The 23,539-nt window shown below is 42.2% G+C and overlaps 1 protein-coding gene across 2 annotated transcripts in view; it reads left to right on the forward strand.

Annotated features, from left to right (window-relative positions):
- The window catches only part of DAGLB (diacylglycerol lipase beta), a 254,600-nt gene that overhangs the window by 67,913 nt on the left and 163,148 nt on the right, over nucleotides 1–23,539 (forward strand). For both annotated transcript variants that reach the window (XM_078665138.1, XM_078665137.1), the window contains exons 6-7: nucleotides 13,604–13,728; nucleotides 14,594–14,720. In XM_078665138.1, the coding sequence (XP_078521264.1) occupies nucleotides 13,604–13,728; nucleotides 14,594–14,720 (252 nt within the window). The remainder of the gene's footprint in view (nucleotides 1–13,603; nucleotides 13,729–14,593; nucleotides 14,721–23,539) is intronic.

The following is a 23,539-nucleotide window of genomic DNA, read 5'->3' on the forward strand; positions in this document are numbered from 1 at the left end:
ACTTTTCTGAGTGTGCTTCTTCATTACGACCCAGTCACCTGGATTCAGGGCATGTGCTGGAGTCGTTGGCCTGGCGACGTCTTCTCCCCCAACCTGGCGAGAGATAGAACGTACTTGGTCAGCAATCTCTTTACAGTATTCTAGTACCAAATCATCAGATATGCTTATTATTTTGTATCCTGGCACCCATGCTTGCCGCATTGCTCTTCCCATCAGGATTTCATGGGGACTCAAGCCCGTGTTCCGATCTGGAATACTTCTGAGTCCCATCAACACAAGAGGCAGAGCATCTGGCCATTCCAGTTGAGTGTATTCACACATCTTTCCCAATCTTGACTTGATTGTGCCATTTATCTGTTCTACCACTCCAGAAGCCTCTGGACGATATGCACAGTGCAGTTTTTGCGTGATTTTGAATGCTTCACAGATTTGAATTATTATTTCATTCTGGAAATGACTTCCTCTGTCAGATTCAATTAAGACTGGGAAACCGTAACAAGGTATGAGTTCCCTAAGTAATAATTTTGCTACTGTGATGCTGTCATTTCTTCGTGCAGGGAAAGCTTCCACCCATTTTGAAAACAGGCAGACAATGACAAGTAGGTATTTCATTCCTCGACAAGGGGGCAACTGAATAAAGTCAAGTTGTAGTCTGATAAAAGGGCCTTCTGCCTTTCCAATTTTCCCTGGTAAGACTATTGTTTTCTTTCCAGGGTTAAATTGCTGACAGGTCAAACACCTCTGGCAGAGTGCCTCTGCTACGCTTCTGAATTTTGAATTGAACCATGTCTGGCGGAACATGCAAATCATCGCATCTCTGCCTACATGTGTGTTTCCATGAATTAATCTAGCCATAGGAGCAAGCATACAGTCTGGCAACACAGGCATATCATCAAGGTAAACAACAACACCATCTGCATTCCTCCTACGACAACCAAATTTTCTCCATCTTTGCTTCTCCTGTGGGTCTGCTGCTTCCTGGAAGTCTCTCACTTCCTCCCATGTATTCACTCTCTCTAGCATCAAAAGTTGGCAGCTGCTTCCGTTTCCCCCAACCTTTATATTGATTGCCATTTTGTATTTTGACAATGTTGAGCTAACTGGTCAGCATATCGATTACCTGCTGTCACATTGTCATTGCCAGATTTGTGAGCAGCACACTTGACCACAGCCAATTCTTTTGGTAACTGGATTGATTCCAGTAAATCCTGCACATATTTTCCATTTCGGATAGGAGTGCCTAAAGAAGTCCGGAACTCCCTCTGTAGCCATAATTGGCCAAAGTCATGCACAACCCCATAACCATACTGGCTATCAGTGTATATGGTTATTCTCAAATTTTTCCCAAATTTACAAGCTTTTGTTAATGCAATTAATTCGGCTATTTGTGCAGACTTGACTCCATACAAATAGGATGCTTCCACTGGACGCCCTAGAGTGCACACGGAGTAGGCAGCGCTTAGGCCACCATCCTCATGTCTCATGCATGAGCCGTCTACAAACGGCTCATAATCCTCACTGTACAGAGGGCTCTCTCTGATGTCTGGGCGTGGTTTGGTACTGAACTCAGTCAAATCAATGCAATCATGTGCAAACTCTTCCCTCACCTCCTCTGCAAATGAGCTAGGTAGTAAGGTAGCTGGATTCAGAATGTTACATCGTTCAAGGGTCACGTTTCCTGCCCCTTCAAGGATTCTCTCATACTTAGTCAGCCGACTAGGTGTGAGATACTGGGTTTTTGTTCTTGTCAGTAAAATTACAACAGAATGTGGAACATACACAGTTACAGGATGTCCCATAACAATGGAATCACTGTTCAAGACTCATGCAAGTTGCAGCTACAGCTTTCAAACATCCAGGTAATCCAGCTGCTACTGGGTCCAATGTGGAAGAAAAGTATGCCACTGGACGTCGAGTCAAACCATGAATTTGGGTCAGAACTGAAAGTGCACAATTATCTCGTGTGTCACAGAACAATGCAAAATCTTTAGAGTAATCGGGCATTCCCAATGCAGGAGCAGTACACAGACATTCTCGTAATTTTGTAAAAGCTGTCATGCTTTCGTCATCCCACTCTACTGGATCACTTGCTCCTTTCTTTGTCATTTTTATCAATGGTTTTGCTAGGACTGCAAATCCCACAATCCACTGCCTACAGTACCCTACAACTCCAAGGAACATCCTGATTTCTTTCTGGGTATTTGGCAATTCCATGTTTCGAATTATCCTGATTCTTTCCGTGGTGGCTTTTCTGATACCTCTCTCTATCTGGTGCCCCAGATATTTTATCTGATGTGGTAGAGAATTGCAGCTTTTCTGGTGATACTTTATGTCCTCCTTCACCTAAATGGTTCAGCAAGGCAATGGTGTCAGTTACACAGTCTCTTCGACTTTTAGACGCCACCAATAGGTCGTCTATATATTGCACCAAAACTGATTTTCCGGGCAAAATTAGGGTCTCAAGACACCTTTTCAGAATCTGATTAAAGATTGAGGGGCTTTCTGTATACCCCTGAGGGGCGCAATTCCAGACATACACGTGACTGTCGAATTCAAATGAGAAAAGAAATTTGCTGTCTGGATGCAATGGAATTGAAAAGAATGCATGACATAAGTCAATGACGGTAAACCATCCAGCATTCCATGGAATTTGGTATAGAATCACTGCAGGGTTTGGCACAACAGGACAACAAGGAACCACAATTTTATTAACCTTGCGCAGGTCCTGCACTACCCTGTACTTACCACTAGGTTTCTTGATTCCAATTATGGGTGAGTTACATGGGCTGCTCATCACTTCTTGTATGATATTTGCTTCTAACAATCTTTTTATTTCAATGGAAACTCCTGCTTTTACTTCTGCACTCATTTTGTACTGTTTAATATTTGGGAATACTGCATTTTCCTTTATGGCTATTTTAATTGGGTCAACATTTTCCATTAATCCTACATCTTTTCCAGTAAAATCCCATACTTCTGGTTTCACTGTCTCTTGGAGCTCTTCAGGTAAGTCTTGTATTGTCAGTCTTTTAATTTCTGAGTCAGGTCTTGCTAACATTAGTTTGTAAATTCCATCCTCGTCTGGGGTTTGAATTTCAACGCCATTTGGTGTGCAAAAGATAGTGCAGTTCATTTTACTCAACAAATCTCGTCCTAGCAGGTTTACAGGACTGGAATCACAGACAACAAACCTATGCATTTCTTTAAAATTACCAATTTTAATCTCCATTGGTTTTGTAACTGGGGTACTAATTAGTTGATTAGAAACGCCCACTACTTGGATCGCTTCTCCCGAGAGGGGTAGGTTTGTAACGTCTGCTGTTCTCACAGTAGAACGGGTAGCACCAGTGTCCAACAGAAAGGTGACATCATTTCCTTCAACCTTTCCTTCAATGTATGGCCCTGACTGGTCCACCGGCAAGGAGGCGCCAAGCACGCACTCCTCGTCCTCCCCCCTCAGGCACCGTCAGTAGGTGTTATCACAGAGAAACGTGTCATTCAACAGAAATTGTGAAGTTGCTGCATTTCTGTTTTCCCTTCCTTCCCATACTTCGGTGTCTTCACCCTGTTGTGCTTTGCTCTTATAATTTTGTCTAGGTGCACGAGGCAACTGATTCTGCTTTACCTGTTGCTGGGTCTTTCGTGGTTTCTCATTCTGCGTCTGTGGATTTAAATCCGTTATTTGTACATTACCATTCTGTGCATGTGGACACTCGTCTCTCCAGTGACCTATCTGTCCGCACCCGTGACAGGGAAATTTCTTTTTGGCCTCTTCTCTGCTCATTTTTACTCTGGGTTTTCCCCCACCCCGGTGCCTTGATTCTGATTACTGGTCAATTTATTTAGCTGCTGTTCTTGATGTTCTGCTAATTTCACCTGAGCCCACATAACCTTTTCCTTTAATGCCTTTCGTTTGTCTGCCATTTCATCCTCACAATATTTGGCGTACTTCCGGACCTCATCAATTGGTTTAGACTGCCAACAGATTATATTGTCTTTGATCCATTGTGAAATCTTAGGTCTTAACCCTAGCACAAATCTATAGATGAAGTGGGTCATGTCCTTCATTTCTGTTATCCAGACCACTGTACGTTTTGAACACCTGTAACAGTCATTCATAATAGGAATGCACAGTTTCATCTCTATTCTGGGTAGTTCTATCTATTCGGGTCCAATCAGTTTCCTTTGCAGGCACTTTTCCCTTGAGATGCAACATTACCTGGTTGTACTTTCTCATTACTTCTGAAGAAGGAGCCCCTGTGTTAGGGTCCCCCGGGAACTCCTCACTAGGCCAATCAATAGCAATTTTGCATTCTGTCCACAAATCTACGGGAACTACAATGTCAAAGAAACCATCCAAATCTTTCCAGAGACACTTCTGGACTTTCACAAATCTCTCGACCTGTCGGTACCAATCTACAGGTTTTTCTCGTAATTTTGGGAAATCATTTGTAAAGGACACAATATCCTGTCGGGACCATGGAACATGGACATACTTTCCACCAGGCACTTCTCTCATAGGATAACATTTTTCTGCCTTGTCTGCTTCTTTTAACACGTACTCAGAAGTCATTTGTTTAGCTCTAATTTCCTCTTTTTTCTTTGCCCACCTGGTTTTCCATTTTTCTAATTCTCCCCATTTTTGCAACAGGTTCAACAATTCTCTGATCTGTATCTTTTTCCCTGATTCATTCATGTTTTCTAAGTCTCTGTCTGAGAACTCTGCTCTGTAGGGTTTTTGCAACACTTTAGACCTTCCAATATCTATTCCCATACTAGCCGCGGTGTCCATTAATTTCTCATGGAACACTCTGGTATTACGGGTGATACTTTTGCAAATAAACAGCAATTCTTCCTCAGTAAAGGTATTCAGTCTGTCTAACCCCACATTTCCAGCCATTAGTTCTTCAAATTCTATTCGTAATTTGCAAATATCTAATGGTTTAGACTGTGTATTTTGTTTTTCTAATTCTCGGCTCCATCTTTCAATTTCTTCAGGAGTCACTACTGTGGCACTTCTAGTACCAGAAGCTGACTCAATCTGCACATCTCTTGAAGTGAAGGGAGTGTTCTTTCTCTGTGAACCCCTCTCTGGCTCCCTTACTGGCAAATCCATCAATGAAATCTCAGATTCACATTCACTTGCCTGATCATCTATAATGAAGGGCTCTTTTCTTGGCTGTACTACAGATGGGGTAATCATAGGAGTTTTCGGGTTATTCTGCTTATCCCCGTACAAAGGAACAACTGGTCCAATAGTTACTGGAATTGTTAAGGCTTCAGGACTTGTATTTAGTTGGGAGATTTTCTGAATTAATTCTGTTCTCTGTTTAACTATAGCCTCTCGCTCTCTCTCCTGCAGTACTCTTTCCAGGCTTGTTTCATGTACTATTTGCGGAGTCAGGGTAGGAATATAATTCGGGGCTGTCGGATGTGTCATACCTGGTCCCTCACCATAGTTAGGTTTCCGGAACGGATTCCCTGTGCTTAAAGATCTCGGCTACTCCTGATAAGGAGGTATTAGACAGGCGTCTCTTGCACTTACTGATCTTGATCCTTCATTATAAGGAGGTGGATTTTTCATTAACAATTCCTCCAAATAATCATCGTCTGAATCCCCACCGGTAATCAGATGCTTGGTTTTTTCTGTTCTCTTCCCTCCCATGGGTTCTTCTAGTTCCATCATAGGGTACAGTCCTTCCACTATCATATTCTGTCTCCACTCTTCCATTCTCTTCTCTCGGGTTTCCTTTTTCACTTTAGGATACCATTTGGTTAACCCTTTGTCCATTCTTGGTTTGTCTCGCTCAAAAGCCTCTATCTCCCATTCTTCTAAGGCCTCATATTGCGTTAATCTGGGTCTGGGATGAAAATCATTCATTCGGGTCCTCAAATTGAACAGAATCCTGCTATTGTATGTACCATCTAACGGAAATGCCAAAATCCCGTCATTTTTAGTGTATTCCACCCAATTTTCCAACCACACACAAGAGTGGTATCCTTTATCAAACATCATGAATTATGCGGGAGTATTAGGCGGTGGAATGACAACTCCTTCTCTAGTTTTGATAGGCTTGTCTTTCTTGAAATAATTCTTTACTTTTTTTACTAAGGTAATTTTCCTCTTATTTCCGTACATAATGCTACAGTTACGCCCTTTCCACTTTTCTTTAGCAAACCCTAGATATCTCGGATCAGGTCTAGTCTCCGGAGTATACGTGTGCCACATATACTTTTCCGCAACTTACTTTTGTTTACAAAATCACTTCCAGTACAAAGGCGTCTTTTATTTTCTTGCGACCAATCAAATGCGCTATTTCAAATAACCTCAACCAATGGGTGCGCGGTGTTTCTCGTAAACGAGTTCTCACGCTCCTGTACTCACTCCTCCTTTACAATTCCACCTCAGCTACACGCCCGCTGTCTTGACCAATACCAGCGCGGCACTGAGTGACGTCAGCGCAGCTCCGCAACTGACTCCCTCCTTCACAAGGTAAGAAACGCTTCGATTTCTACCTTTTAAAGTGCAAGTGCTCTATTTAATTTACAACGTAAACACATTCGCCACTGTACTCGAGTGTCTAGAAAGAAAAGATTTGTTTCACTGCAAATAAACTTCTTCTATTTACTTTTCAAATACTACGAGTAGTTCTGCCTACTCTTCACACAAGCATTAGTGAACCTGCTACTCCTTCGACTCATCCCCTTTGGGATATATACTAAGCCAAAAGTTTCACTAGTGAACTCCTTTGCTATCAATCAAGCTTAGACAAACCTGCTACTCCTTCCGTGTGACCCTTACTAGGTTATATCACAATAGAAGTTTTGCCAGCGAACTCTTTGCTACCATTTATTCAAACATTTATTCAGAAAACCCTAATTAGTGCTTCCAGTTCTGCCTAACCTGCACCAATTTTCCTCGAGCCACTGACCTCAGTGTGACGTGGATTCTCCTAACCACCCGCTATTCTGCCCCCGGGGATTCCAGACAAACATATAACAAATCACTAACGAGTTTTGTTAATACATATATCAATATATCAGCAAGAAAAACAATTTAAAACATTTCATAATTTTCAAAGCAATAAAACAACAATTTTACAATCGATTGATTTAGCAGCAATTACATTTTTCACAGTTTAGCAGCAAATAACCTATCTATCTATCCTAACTAGTCCTACCTACCTTTAACTAGTCCCTAACCATTTCCTCTGCTACCAGAAAATTACTGATAGGACGCGCAGGTCACCCGACTTATAATTTTACCATATACGCATTGGGCCCATAAATTCAATTTTCCATATTTAATAATCGGGTAACCTTACACTCTACTACCAGTAACCCTGCTCCTTCCTATTTATTTCCAGTGTACCCGACTTACCAATCCACTGTTACGGGTACCTATGATCACCATGGATCAGGGAGCTAGCTGTAAAAGAAAGGCAGGCACAAAATACAAAAATCATATACTATAATTTACACTCATGTAATAACCACAGACTCGGGAAGTTTTAAAATCTTTATCTAAAGTTCATCATCTTCAGAAAGCATAAGATTCATAGTAAGCAAAGTGTCAATAACTAAGATTATAAAGAGCACATATCCATACAGAAAGTAGATAAGACCAACCATTTGAGTCTAAAGGGAAGGTAAGAACAGGGAACATACTAATATAGGTTTCAGAGCTTAGACTCAGTATGATGTCTAAAGGACAGGAAAAATAAGGAACATACTAGAATTTCACAGTGAAATATTTCCCCATGAAGAGGAACTATGGGTAAAGTAAGAATGAACCATACTAATAAGACGGTGTAATTACTTGAATCGACTAAAGGATGGGTAAAGAAAAGGAACATCTATATTGTATGAGCAATATATAGAACAGTACTTATAGGATGGGAAAAAAATTGGAACATGCTAGTATAACAACTACAATGTAGGATTTTATCATTTTTCAGTGTAAAGAGAGTAAGAGTAAAAGGATAATGTGCAAGTGCGATTTTATTAAAAGCAAAGAAATAGAGAATGCAAAATGGGTTCCCTCAGATTTATATTTACCTAGAACGGTGTGGAGACCAACCCTGGCCACGGGTCAGTCAAGGACAGGAGAAACCCCAAGGAAGGACAGTCGCCAGTAGGCCAGCAGGTGCAGAATGGACACCCCAGGACAGGACAGGAAAACCAGATTAGGATCAGGACAGGACCACCAAGGTAAGACCAGCACCCGCAGTTCGGGAGCAACGCCTGCGCTACACCCTCTCTGCAGCTATCAGTCAGAACCCCGATTGGGTTATCGAATTCCCCAGCAAAGTGCTCCGCCAGCACTTAAGGTTTCCCAAAACCCCGCTTGGGTCTGTGAAAATTACGGACAGAGTGCTCCGCAGCTCTCTGTATCAGTCACCTATTGAGTGCGTTGGGTCAGTGACAGGTCAGCTATTCGGATAAGTCGGACAATTTCTCTAGCTAAACCTAGGCTAGTTATACTGTTTTCGGGTCAGTGTACCACCCCCCAAATGTTGCAAGTGTAAGAATCCCCAATTTCGATTGGTCCTCAAGTAGGACAGGTCAACACACCAACCAGGATTAAACTTCTACAAGCCCCAATTTGCATCTTCTGGGACCGCCTATTGAATTTGGGGTTCCCATGACATATTCTACAAAATACAATGGAGAATACAAAGATTATATACAATTGTGTCAACTGCAGGACAGTTCAGCTTCTTCTACTAGGCGAAGGTGCATCTTCCCAGGCGCATCTTGGCGGGGACCTCTGGGTTGGCGCACGTTCAATGTCACAGAGTTCATCCTCTGGCGGAAAACTGTCATGTGCAGAAAGGCTGTTTAATATGGAGTATTCCCATCCCTCATGCCCAAGGATTACGATACATGAAAAGTAAAGGAAAACAATTTAGAACACAGAAATAAATTAATACACTGTATACCAGGAATCCCTATATGACTCCCCTTACTTTATATTAACTATAGCATTAATATTAATGCAAAACGAACAGCATTGCAAAAGCTGCAGGGCAAGCGTCGGCATGTGAGAACACAAAGCGGCCATCTTTAAAGCTAGTGCGCAAGCGCAAAGATTTCCCACCAGAACTGCGAGTACGTCACGTCACGTGAGTGTGACCAACGCATGCGCAGAAGAAATTCCCGCCAAGTAGCGGCCATTATTAGTGGCAAGCGTATTACGGTTAGTAAACACATATGCAAGCTTCTCTGGGACACCCCAAATGTCAGAATAAATGGGAAATTATTGAGACAAACATATTGATTTAGTTTATTATAGTTATTCGAGGTTCTTGAATACAAGCAAGCCGCTTTACGTGCGAATTCTTGCTCCATCAGTAGCCAAACCCATAATAGCTGTTTCGATTTCATCCCAAGAAATTGGGGCACTTAGTATTTCTTTCTGTTCTGCCGATAGTTCAGTTTTATTAATACCTTCAAGGTATTGCTTCATTCCTAAATTTGCTCCATTATCAGGTTGATGATATAATAGCTTATAAAACTCATTAAATGCTGCCAATATATCCCCCTTAAAGGTTTTCACTTCCCCACTAAGATCTCGAATTTTAAAAATCTCATTAGCCATTGCCCTTTGAGGTAGCCTTTGCGCCTACACTTTCCCTGTTTGTTCACTCAGTTCATAGCTTTCTACCCTGTGCTGATTATGTTGTAGGGCGACCTGATCTGCAATATGAGAATAAACCAGGCTGTGTTTAATGGACAAATCGAGTTGAGATTCCTCTATATGTTTATTCGCTTTGATATTTTCAGCTAAACGTATTTCTGCCTTTAAGACCATATCACAATCTTTCTCAAATTTATTGCGTTTATTCTTCAATTGGAAATTTGAATATTTTAGAGTCTCTCCTCTTATTATAGATTTAAATGTATCCCAAACTATTGGAACGGATGCCGTCTCATTATTAATCTGAAAAAACTCTTGAATTATTATAGTCATATGCTGTATATAGTCTTGTTCCAATAGCAAATTCCTCTGAAACGACCAGGCCGTTTTTATACCCGGCCCACCTAATATTAAACAAAGGTCTAAACACAAAGGATTATGGTCTGATAACAATTTAGGTAGGACTTCTAGCCTTATTTTGTCCATAAAGAATTGAGATTAAAAAAAATAATCAAGACGGACAAATTTCCTATGCGGCGCAGAAAAAAAACTAAAGCCAGGATCCTTCCCATGAAGAGTGTGCCAAGAGTCCAAAAGACCATTATCTAATACCAGGGTCCTCAGAGCTTTAAAAGTCCGTGGTTTAAATCCTGTGTATCTCTCACTTTGTCTGATATTAAAACTGGCTTCCTTATGAATATTTAAATCACCACAAAAGATAATAGGGATATTACACAGGGCGAGCTCCAAATTTAGAGAATTGAACAGCTCAAAGTCATCCAAATTAGGACCATACACAGTATAAATCATGATCCTATTCTGAAATAATAATAGTTCAGCTGAAGCCCACCTCCCCCACTTATCAGCTGATGTTTTAAGAGAGACACCTAAATTCTGACGCATGAGTATAGCCACCCCTCGTTTAATACCGGTCTGTTTGGAACAAATTCTAACCCCAAATTCCTTAGAAGTCCCCTCTTTTCCCAAGCAACATGCGTTTCTTGAAGACAAAGAATGTCTTTTTGCAACAGATGTATCATTTTAGCCAACACTCCTCTCTTTTTACCATCATTGAGGCCTTTTACATTGAATGTACAAACTCTAATTTCCCTACCCATCAGAAAAACAAAAATGTCTCAGAGCTATCCAGACGTTCTTTATTTCGATATGTATTTTTTTTCTTACGTCTAGAATGGAACCTTAAAGTAGCTCTCACTTCTTTACCATGATTAGGTCCTCTAGTGGAAATATTCAACCAACAGTTCATATACCAGTTACTATCAGTCAAATCCATATCTTGCTCATCTCCGACTGTTGTTGATTTCACCCTCACCACCACTGCCAACCCCTCCCCAACACACCCCTCCCACCCTCCCTTCCTAGCCTCCCCCCTCCCCTATCCAACTTATGAGGCACAGGGACAGGCAGTCCCTGGGAACACAGAGTGCCTTCCCCCCCCCCCCACGATTTGAAGAAAGAAATCAGCAATCAAATTTAGCCTAGCCTGTAGAAATTTCAGTTATAAGGTACTGAAAACCTACTACATACGAGAAGAGAAAATAGCATTTGACCCTAAAAAATACATTACATAATTCTATTCATAATGAGGCTAGGTATTCTTTAGCAACAATTTCTGAGAGAAAAAATGTTGTTTGTCCTTTTTTTACAACAACTAAGTTTGGCTGGATTTTGTAAATAAACTGTGGCACCTTTCTCCTGAAAACCAGCTATCAATTGTCTAAAATGCCAATGCTTGGAAACAGGTCCCTGGCAAAAGTCAGGTCTAACAAAAAAACTGCACCCTTTAGCAGAGCGCTTTTTGTCCGGTCTGGCCAAATCAAAGACTGCTTCTCTAGCTAGGAAATTGTTAAATCTGACCAGGATTTCTCTGGGATAGTCTCCTTCTTTTTGCCGGGCTTTAACAGAAAATGGAAAACGATGGGCACGTTCAATGACCACAGACCAATCCCAAGATGTGAGCTCTGGGAATGCTGCTGTAAAAAGTTCCCAAATAAATTTCCGAACATCAGATCCGCCTTGATTTTCCGGGACCCCCAAAACACGTAGATTGTTCCTCCGAGATTGATTTTCAAGCTCAGATAGGTTAAAACTAATGTCGTCCCGTTGTGCTTTAACTGAAGATAGTTCATTTCTCTGTGCGGCAACTTCATCTTCGAGGGTTGATATCCTAATCTCAGCTTCTGAAATCCATGCCGACATATCAGTACATATCTTTGTGATGCGACAAACAGCATTCTTTACCTTTTGGCACGTGGCTTGAATGCGTGCAATCTCACTTTTAGTTTCAGATCTGTGTGCCACCATAGTCTGGTATATCATAGCTAGGGTCACCTCAGAGCATTGATCAAGGTCAGGTGCTACTATGTGCACTTGTTCATTGGAAGAACAAGATTGTGGAAAGACAAGGTCACCCAAACCATTAGACTTATTCCTTGATGCCTACGATTTCCTGGCCCGATGTTTCTTAACAGTGATAACCAAGCCTGGCAAAATCTCACTTGCTCCGGCCTCTTCTTCTTCTAAGCTGCTATCATCCACTGGATAGTCAGCCCAGTCCTTATCTAGACTCTCATCTGAGGTGAGGTCAGACATTGAAAAAAACTTTTCATTAGTCTCCTGTATAGTATCTTGCCTTTCGCCGTTTTCTGAAATGGGATTAATAAGATTGACCTCAGATATGGTAAGTGTACTAAGGGGTTCCACTGCTCCAACATCACCAGTTATAGAAGATACTACAGATCCCATAATACCATTCGATGGTAGTCCAGATTCAAACTCATGCTCATGCTCAGGCTCTGACTCAGGGTCTCGGGTTAACTCCAATTCAAGCTCTGGTACAGTTTCAATTTCACCAGAGCCTTCGGGTAAACCTTCTTGACCAGTTAGAGAAACATTATTTTCATTTCCTGTCAAAGCCGAGTGTCCCAAATCTGCTGGCGAGAGAGCTACTAGAATTGTTTCAGGACGCTGTACCATAGCATTCTTCATAATTTGTTTTTCAACTCTCCGAATTTGAATGCGCGCCGTATCATATGCCTCATGGGGTTGACTCTAGTCGTCTACTAGAAGTCACCACAGCGGCCCTCAAATGGAAACTCCTGTGTTCAGCGAGGGAAGAGTCTCTACGTAACGCTTCATTCCAGCTGGGTCAGAGGGTGCCCGGGGAGAATCCTTCAAATCGGCCATTATTTTAAATGAGCCTGTAGGTGAAAGAAATTATCTAATAAAAAGGCCATGAATGTAGTGTTTTACTACTTGCGAACTCAGGGTGCTCAGATTGCAGTGTCATATGAGTACTTGGGTAAGAACTGTGATAGAGCATGTGTAAGTACCTTAATAGGAGAGAGCAGAAAACCTTATTCATGAAAATAAATCCAGAATTATTCAGTGTGGTTAATTTAATGTGAGCACATATTATGGCTTATTATTTTTTTATTTAACTGTATTCTTAAACATGTCAATGTAAACACAGGTTCAATTATCTTTACACTGATGTTGTCACAGAGGTATTCTGCTGTCATGTGGCTGTAATAATAAAACTCGGATTTGTATAGTGCAGTTAATCACCCGTTGGGGTCACTAGGGGCTGTTCCTAGGCACAGGAGATTAAGTGATTTGCCCAGATTCACAGGATGTTGAGCAGACGCTGAGACTCTAACCTGGTTTCCAAGCACCAAAGTCGATAGCTCTGGCCGTTACGTACAAAAGGATCAATGAGCAAATGTTTCTGCCCTGTAGCCCGGCCCCTTTGGCCTGTCAGAACCCCCATAACTACATCAATAGGTGCTTGTGCAATGTTGCTAAATGGCAAAGTTGAAGGCCGTACGGCTTGTAAATGTCATCGTAAACTTGAGATAGCCTTGTTGGACCATAGTACACTATCAGGGATTGGATCACAGTGCCTATGTATGTACATTTTTACTTTTGTTATCTTTCATTTAGAGAGACTTGGATGTTGAATTAGAAACGTCTGCCCACTACATGAAGTTTGCTGCAGCAGCTTATGGATGGCCACTCTACGTATTTAGCAATCCACTCACTGGACTATGCAAACTGAGTAGGGATTGGTAAGTTATCCTTGGTCTCTTTCAAGTTCAGGTAATCTACACTGAGGCCTCAATTCTAAGTTGATCACAGCGTGACACAGAATATCAGCAATACACTTGTGATGCATATTTGCTCCATTCCTTTCTTTACTTGGCATTTTAGGTGAGTCTTAGAGCATGATGGAGCGCCGTGAAAGCTTTTTTAGACATTGGAAAAGAAGTGAACTGCTTGTTTGTGCATGTTATTTATCACAAATGTGGCTTTAAATTTACAATGTATTAAAAGTAAATATCGGGTAGGCCTTTGCTGCCAATATGCCCATAAGTGCAAAAAGAGCCACTTTAAGTAAGTATGCAGTGAATAAGAGCCGCTCTCCGCCTCGACTACCCAACATAAAAGAGAAATATGGGACCAGTGAAGATGTAGTCTAGTGTGGCGTGAAAATACTGCACACCTAAACCTTTTCTCAAAACTGCAACAAAGCAGTTGCCAAGGACGTTAATCCCTTGTTGATATACCGAGAATGGCACAGAGAAGAGTATGACATTGTGACCAGGTAGCTCTCTGGGTGTCGTTTACACCCAACCAAAATATGTATTAATTGTAAAACACATGCAACGGATTGCTGTGCTACTGTTTTTATCTCTGCACCCAACTCAGGATTTCAGGTGCTTCATTTTTGGCATGCTTACTTAGATGCATAGTTCCTCTCTATAAAGTCTTTCCAAATGCAGAATTATGTTTTTGGATTCCACATGTAGGTTATTTGCTACCAGTAGCAAACGTTACTACCCATTTCTGCACACAAGTTTCCTATTTGTACTTCTTTGCAATAACAGAGGTGGTTTTGTAAATGTACCTAATCTGTTTTCTCCCGTTATTCAGTTGCAGAAGCAGAGCCCAAGCATATGACATTGTTGGGGGTGATATCCTGAATTGTCACTTTGGAGCCATTCTACAAACCACAGGCCTTCAATACAGAGACTTCATTCACATCAGCTTTCATAATAAAGTAAGTATTTTATCACAACAAAAATCAGTAAGCACAGTTGCATTCAGAGCTCTTAGGTAGGCTTATTTATCAAATTTGTTTTCCATGGCACCTGACATTATGTCAATTCCATAGGCTGTGAGAGTTCACCTGCTACTAATGGAAAAGGGCTATTCACTAAAAAGACTCTTGAAAGGGATGTTGGTACTGTTTCTCTCAAACTGAAAATAGATTGACTATCAACAAAATATAGCAGAGACTACAAATAAATATCATTAAAGGGTTTCTATTTACTATAGATTAGGAATCTGTTTGAGTTTGCAACAAAACAGGCATGCCAGCGTTTTAGGTCTCGCCTGAGACAGTGCACAGAAGACATTTTGTTAGCTTACAAGGGCTTAGAGCTCGTTCGTTACTTATCAATGGTTGGCTTCATCGTCTTTTTGTAAACATTTAGCCATGATGCATAGCAGCCTTGCTGCTGTGCAACAAGGCTAAACACGTTTACCAAGTCAACAGCTAGCATAGGCTAAACCTGTTGGCTTTGCTAGTGCTTGTTTTATGTGGTCCTTTTGCACCTTATTTTGTTTAAAGAGCCTTTTGCATCTGCTCAGGTTGACACCATGTTCAGAAGGGGATTTTTGTATGGGGGGATTCCCTTCAAAATTTCTAACTAGATTTGGTTAACAGTAACATAAATGTCTTTTTTCAGAGATTTCTGCGAGAGCTATCAGTAACTGCCTTTATCATATAGTTTGTAAATATATTGCTGTCCATCTCTTGTTCTATCTTTTGTGTTTGAAACAAACCAATAAAACCGCTTTATTGCTGAAAACAATTCCTACTACGTGTCTTTATATGATAGAGTAGAGAGGTATAAGTGCCTACAAGAGAGTTTATTTTAGCAACATTTAGCGATTCAACTAATTCTATAGGATAAGTTAATGATCCTATCAGAAAATTAATTCATTTAAATCTGATTATTGATTATATTTGATCACAAAATATCGAAATACACACAGAAAACATAAACAACAAACACAAGAGGTGTATAAGAAAATCGAATTTATCTATTCATAAAAAGGTTATTGATTTCATATACAGATATAAAAAATTCAAAAGCGATTAGGTCTGCAGGTACAATAAAGATATAATAATAAGTAACTCTGTAGATCCTAATGTCACCTATCCAAAATCTAAATTAATTAAACCGAGCAAGGATGATGCGCTGGTCGACGTTTCGGTCTCCTAGATATAACTTTCTGAGACCATCTTCAGGACTGATGTCAATTGTATACTGTATAAACCTTATGTAATCTCAGTTCAGATGCTGGAAGTCATAGATATGTACAGCGTGCACGGGTGTAGCGTATGGAAGGAAATGGACATCCGCTCCTAATATCGGGATAATCCAACATAGTACTCCAGATAAGTCTCCAGTAGAGAAGAGGCCTTAAGGCGAACTTTCACAACGCGGTACCATTACCACGCAGGTTTTACAGTGCAAGTCGTTACAACGACTTGTGCTGGAGGGCGCTGTAGGATAGGGAATAGTTTAACTTACTATCCCAACACCTTCCCTACTATCCACGGGGACTGGAGTTGGAATAGTAAATTAAACTATTCACTATCCAGCGCCCCCCCAACGCAAGTCATTGTAACGACTTGCGTTGTAAAACCTGCGTGGTAAGGTACGCGTTGTGAAAGCACGCGTTGTACCGTCATACATCCCCTTGAGTCAACCCAATTGCGGAGGAAGTTGCCTTAAGGCCTCTTCTCTACTGGAGACTTATCTGGAGTACTCCAGAACTTAAGTCCTTCTTACAAGAGTTGAAAGAAGTTGTAAACTTACAGAGAGTTGATAAAATCCCATGGCTGTCATACATTAAAAACACCTTGGCTGCTATGTGGATGGGAGACCTATGGACTAGCGATGAAGAAACTATCATGACAACTTCCAAGAAGGCCTTGTCAAAGATCTTTAGAGAATTTAAACTTAATCAGATAAAGGCCAATTCTGACGCAGGCGTACTGACCCTATCTTTTTTAGAGGTAAAAGACCAATACAAGCTGGAATCTGTTCTTGATGTCATACAAACCCCCTTGCAAAAAAACTGTACCTGCAATTCAGGTACGGTGTACTACCATTGTGCGTATTCACAAGTAAATGGGAAAATACTTTGACTCAGGACTGTCCATTCTGTGCAGATAAACCGGAAACTGACCAACATGTTTTATTCGTCTGCCTGGCATACAAGAAGGCTAGACACGATGGATACAACAGGTGTGTCGGAACCTTGGGACAATGTATTGCGCGGAGGCCTATAGGATTCTAAAATACGATACCAGTCTGCCCATAGTGTACTCAGTTACTCGTTACTTATTTTGTATGTGGTGTGTACAGTCATCTATTTTAAAATCTGGGTCTATTGGATAATTCTGGTCTTTAATCGCAAACAAAATGTATTAACGCTTTTTTTAACTATCTTTTTATATGTTTTAAAAATATTAACTCTGAACTAGCTCCTTTTTGGGTTTCGCCTGCCGAAAGGCTGCGCTCTGCGCAGCTTTTCAGCGCAGGTGAAATCCTATGTCGACACTAAGCACTTCGGGAACGTCCCCCGGCTCTCATTGGCTAGCTCCATAAATGGAGGCTAGCCATTGAGTGCCGGATCTGTCCGTCAAGGCCGGACCAGATTCGGGGGCGTTCCCGAGATTTTTTCCCAGGGCGGAGTTACGTTTTTTCCCGTTCCCTCCCCTCCCGCCCCCTCCGTGTGCCTCCCCGCCCCCTCGCTGTCCTGTGCACGTTTTCCGCCTCCCTCCCGCCGTCCGTGTCCTCTCCCGCCCTCCTCCCGCCGTCCGTGTCCTCTCCCGCCCTCCGTGTCCTCTCCCGCCCTCCTCCCGCCCTCCGTGTCCTCTCCCGCCCTCCTCCCGCCGACCGTGTCCTCTCCCGCCCCCTGTGTCCTCGTAGGTGCTTTGCTGTTGAGGACATACGTTCTTAAGGTAAGCGGGATGCTTTACTAATTTGTTCTAGGTTCCATCTCTGAAGCGAGATTTATTTGGTATTTCCGGGATCGGTATCGCAACTTGCGTTATGGGGTTGACTTGGCATTTCATTTCCAACCCTTTGATTCATACGGAAGTGACTTGTGTAATTTTACAGACACTTCTCCCTCTTTCTGTAACGCGATTTAGCTTAGTTATGATTCACTATTTCTTTTTGGCAAATGGAGGTTGTACTCTAAACCACTACCAATTATATAATTGTGTTTGAGGATAGCGCTTTTTCAGGCATGGGGATAATACACGACACTCCATGTGACCTAGCGCTCGATCATTTTTAGCTATTTATGTGTTTTCAGTTTGTTTTCAAAGTCTCGCTAACCTCTCCTGACATAACTCTCCTAGGTGGTATTTGTGAAGGGGGGAAAGCGATACAGCATGCGTGTTCGCCCACCTGTAACATAGGGCTCAATCTAAACATAACTCATCTTTTTCAGGTATCACTGGTTCACGCCCTTGATTTCACATCATCAGCTTGACCGCCCCCTCCCGCCGTCCGTGTCCTCTCCCGCCCCCTCCCCCTCCCGCGTCCTCTCCCGCCCCCTCCCGCCGTCCGTGTCCTCCCCCGCCCCCCTCCCGCCGTTCGTGTCCTCTCCCGCCCTCCTCCCGCCGCCCGTGTCCTCTCCCGCCCCCTGTGTCCTCGTAGGTGCTTTGCTGTTGAGGACATACGTTCTTAAGGTAAGCGGGATGCTTCACTAATTTGTTCTAGGTTCCATCTCTGAAGCGAGATTTATTTGGTATTTCCGGGATCGGTATCGCAACTTGCGTTATGGGGTTGACTTGGCATTTCATTTCCAACCCTTTGATTCATACGGAAGTGACTTGTGTAATTTTACAGACACTTCCCCCTCTTTCTGTAACGCGATTTAGCTTAGTTATGATTCACTATTTCTTTTTGGCAAATGGAGGTTGTACTCTAAACCACTACCAATTATATAATTGTGTTTGAGGATAGCGCTTTTTCAGGCATGGGGATAATACACGACACTCCATGTGACCTAGCGCTCGATCATTTTTAGCTATTTATGCGTTTTCAGTTTGTTTTCAAAGTCTCGCTAACCTCTCCTGACATAACTCTCCTAGGTGGTATTTGTGAAGGGGGGAAAGCGATACAGCATGCGTGTTCGCCCACCTGTAACATAGGGCTCAATCTAAACATAACTCATCTTTTTCAGGTATCACTGGTTCACGCCCTTGATTTCACATCATCAGCTTGAGTTAAACATTACATAATATCTTGAAACGTAGAGCTCCGGAAGTAATCTGTGCATTTCCTGACTAACGTATTTTTAATTCTTTATCGGTATGCACGATTCTTCGCTGTTTGGGAACGTGCAAATTACTGTTTGCATAAATTTTTTAAATGTGGGATTTGTTTCCAAAACATCATCTTCTTGGAATTAAGACAAAGCGTGTGTGATGTATGTAGATATGAATACATGCATTGTATGTATGATCTTAAATTACTATATCCATACATCACCTATTGTATCTCTTCTCGGACCGTGAACTGACTATTCCTAATAATGAGTGACTAAAGGGAGTGTGAAATCACTTCATGTGATGTTACTCTGCGCAGTTATATAATGCATTGCTTATGCTTTTAACCCCGGCACTGTTTACTTGTGTCCTGGCCCTACGGGGGTGCTTCTGGTGATGGTGAAAATGGCTGTCCACAGACTCAGTAAGTTGCGTGCCTTTCCCGCTCATGCCAGCCCTCACTAGAACAGGCCTTTCTTGTTCATATTTGCAAAGAAAAAAGAAAATCAACATTGCACGCCTCCTATTGGCTTTGCCAAAGGTTGTTGAATGCATGAAGCTGGCGAAACGGGTAAAGCACCTATCTAGACTGCAGACTTCAGGCAGTGATGACAAATCTTAAGTATTTAAGGGGTTAAATGTGTTTGCCTATCACAAAACTCTCAGCAGTTGTAAAGCTGCACGATGCAGAAAGTTTAGATTAGCTATCTTTTTTTTCAATAAAGGTGGGTGTCACTGCCTTTCTGTAAATATTTCATCAGCCAATCAACGTCTATTGACTTGAAGCAAAACCGAGTCTCTACTTCACATCCAGCACAGACAGGAGTCGTCCTAGGCACGCGATAGCCTCAGCGCTGTAAACAGTCTGACGAAATGGCGCCAGAAGCAGCAGCAGCTCCGGATCAAGCACAGCCGCCTGCCTCTCCCCCACAACCAAACAAACCGGTGAGTAAGAACGCATCTATTGCCTGACGAGAATGATTTTCCTGACGAATGCTGAGGTCCCCTCATTTGTAGCACGATTAAGCCGGAGCAAGCAATAGGGAATAGGCATAGAGACACACAGCGAAACTGACTGTATAGGATGCAAAGTGTGTACGTGTGTTGCGAGAGGTAAACATTTGAAATTAAAACTTTTATGTTGTGGCTCCCTCCTAAAAGGGAGTTTCGCTGGACTTTTCTGCCACGTAAATTACAGCATAGCGGCGTTTGTACCAGGCGATCTGCGAGCGAGGCAGCGTCTACCCTTGGCGTGGCCTCCCACCCCACACAACCATCTCTCTCTCCGTTTCTCCTTTCCAAACTCGCCGTGCTGGAGATGCCTGGCTCCGCCCTCTCACAAATGTAATAGGTGACTCATTCCAGTTTACTTTTTTTTCGCTTTTTCACAGATTTTCTCTTTTGCGAGATTGTTCACCTTCACTGTAATGTAAGGCAGTCTTGTAATTCCAGATGAATTTGGCCTTAGTAACGCATGGCCCAAAAAACATATATAAATGTAGGTGAGAGAAAACGGGCATGCAGTTAGTAACACAATGATGTCAAAATATCCCAGTATAGACAATATCCGGTCACCTGTGGCACCATTGAGAGTTTCCATTCAAAAGGTGTTTTTTAGGTCAGCCTTAACATTTTTGTGCGCTGTTGCTGCGAGGGGTATTGTATACTGTAAAATGACTTGGAGCACGCCCATTACTTTTTAGGTTTTGACCTGGAGAAAAGCTGTGCCGCGCAGCTTTTCGGCGCACGTCGAAATCTTTTGAGTTACACTGTGTGCTTTAGTTCAGCCTCTCTCTTCCATTGGCTAGCTCCATAAATGGAGGCTAGCCATTGGAAGAGAGAGGCGTCTGTCATTCACCGAGGCGATTGGTGGGCGTTCCGTAGAATTTTTCCCTTTTGCCTACGTCATGCGGCGGTGGGCGTGTTTATTTTTATTTTTTTCTCGGCAATGCAGCCGCCATTTTTTCGTGGAGCTGGGGCGGACGGGTCGATCCTACATCCTGAAACATCAAGGGTGGTCTGCTCGTCTGTCTTGCCCAACAGCTGGAGACTTGTTCTGTCCAGAGATGCCCTTATTTTATTATGTTTTATCCTTGTCGTAGTCTGCGAAAAAAGACATATGATTTTGTGAATAGTGTTAGTTTGTGGCACTCCTGTAACCCTGTTGGGTACTGTGACATACGCGGAAGATGAGGGAGGGCGTTTTAGGTTGATTGTGCGAACTGAAGTCCTCTAATTTTACCTTTAATTTGAAAAGATGTGCTGGGTTAGCGGCCGTGCTTTTTTGCCCTGCACTGCCCGTAATGCAGAGCCAGACTGATTTCCTAGAGGCTGTGTGGACTTTGATGACTGTAGGTGGTGGCGTAGACGTTGATTTAGACTCTTTAAGCATGTTAAGCTGTTCAGCACAGTTGAAAACTCTGTGCAACCGAACACTGAGCGACGTCACTCCTTTCCTTTTATCCCTGTGGCACCTTATTTTTGCTGACGGACACACAGCGACTTAGCTTTTCTATATTGAAGCGGGGGTTTGAGCTCAATTGCGAACGCAAACAGTGCTTGGTGTAAGCATCTTTAAATTTCAGGTCGTGTCTCGTATGCTTTAAACTAACTTCCTTTCTGATTTAGGCTCAGTTAAATATTTTTCTGCCTTATGGACAGACTGGAAACCCCCTTAATAGCCATTCGGTAAGTGGCCGTTGGACTACTTAATATAATAAAGATCACATGGCCTAATTCCAGGCATTTTAACAATTCTGAATGTGTTTGTTTTTCTTCACTTCCTCCATGAGAGTAGGCACTGGAGCCGCATTGCCTATTCTGCTGAGCTGTGTTTTAACTCCGTGGAGTTTGGCGAAGAAAAGTGATTTCTGCCTGTTAATATAAAGGATCTTAATTCAGGATTGACCAGATGAATTTATACAGCTGCCTAAGTCTGTAATTGCAGTGCAGAGTGCAAAGTGAGTGTGCAGAGTAGTGAGTGCAGAGTGAGTGAGCAGAGTAGTGAGTGCTGAGTGTGAGTGCTGAGTGTGAGTGCTGAGTAGATAGTGCAGAGTAGAGGGTGCAGAGTAGAGAGTGCAGAGCGCTAGGGAGTGCAGAGCGCTAGGGAGTGCAGAGCGCTAGGGAGTGCAGAGCGCTAGGGAGTGCAGAGCGCTAGGGAGTGCAGAGCGCTAGGGAGTGCAGAGTGCTAGGGAGTGCTAGGGAGAGCAGAGAGCGCAGAGTGCTAGGGAGCGCAGAGTGCTAGGGAGTGCTAGGGAGCGCAGAGTGCTAGGGAGCGCAGAGTGCTAGGGAGTGCTAGGGAGCGCTAGGGAGCGCAGAGTGCTAGGGAGTACAAGGGAGCGCAGAGTGCTAGGGAGTGCAGAGTGCTAGGGAGTGCAGAGTGCTAGGGAGTGCAGAGTGACTAGGGAGGGCTAGGGAGTGCAGAGTGACTAGGGAGGGTTAGGGAGTTCAGAGTGACTAGGGAGTGCTAGGGAGTGCTAGGGAGTGCAGAGTGACTGCAGAGATTAAGCTAATAGCAAAGTAAATGACAATGCCATTTATTTATCGGTTTTCCAAAGCAACACATAAATACAAACTTTGTCATTTTCAATGCCAATAGGTCTAACTTTTCCAAAGGCGAAACCATTGCATTGTAAATGCTTGTTATATTTAGGACTCTTCTTTCTCTTAATGCTGCAATGCACGCGCACTTTACCTTTGCAAGAATCATGTGTGCAAATGATGCTGTAATACTTTTTTTTATGTGCTTTCATGGCCATAAAGGCCGAAATAAAGAATTTTTTAATTGAATTATCCAAGGAATATTTTAATGTCTTTAACTGTGGTGAAATCTCATTATGAAACTCTGGAAAGTTTAATATTTGATAAAACATTTAGGTGTGTCCTGGGAATGTTGCTAATGTAACAAAGTGTTTGCCCTTTTTCCTTGCTGTGATATGTTTATATATCTGAAAATGCAATGGTTTAAGTGCAATATGATATGGAAATTATTCAAACTGACCAGTATAAACATTTGGTTTTGGGACAGCACTTATACAGTGTAAATAAAGAAAAGGTAATTCTGAGCGGATGTTTGGCTAATATAGTTCACTTTGTTTAATGCTTTAGTTTGGGTAATTTGCTCAAACTAGCCCCATTTAACTGTGTGACCTGGGGACAGGATTTAGATTTTAAAGTGTAACATCAAAACCCTCAATTTGGATTGCACTTTAGCAGTGGGAGTGGAATTCAGTCTCTGCGTTAGAAGCATTCTTTCTTCTCTCTCTTGGTATAACCGCGCCTTGCTCTTTCTCTTTGCTTCCTTCATGCCAGCTCACTGGTAACCGTATTCGCTTTCTATAACAATGTGATTTTGCGATAGCTTTATATTCATGTTAGAAGTTTTTTTTTTAAAGGCCTAGTTGATGATTGAATGATGTTTGAATGCATGTTTGAATGCATTAGCGAATATAAAAAAGCAATTTCTTAAGTCTTTTAGTGTGGTCAGTTTGCCTGTACCCTTCAGAGGTGGCTCTTTT

Source organism: Lissotriton helveticus, chromosome 10, assembly GCF_964261635.1.
Source record: "Lissotriton helveticus chromosome 10, aLisHel1.1, whole genome shotgun sequence".
NCBI lineage: Eukaryota > Metazoa > Chordata > Amphibia > Caudata > Salamandridae > Lissotriton > Lissotriton helveticus.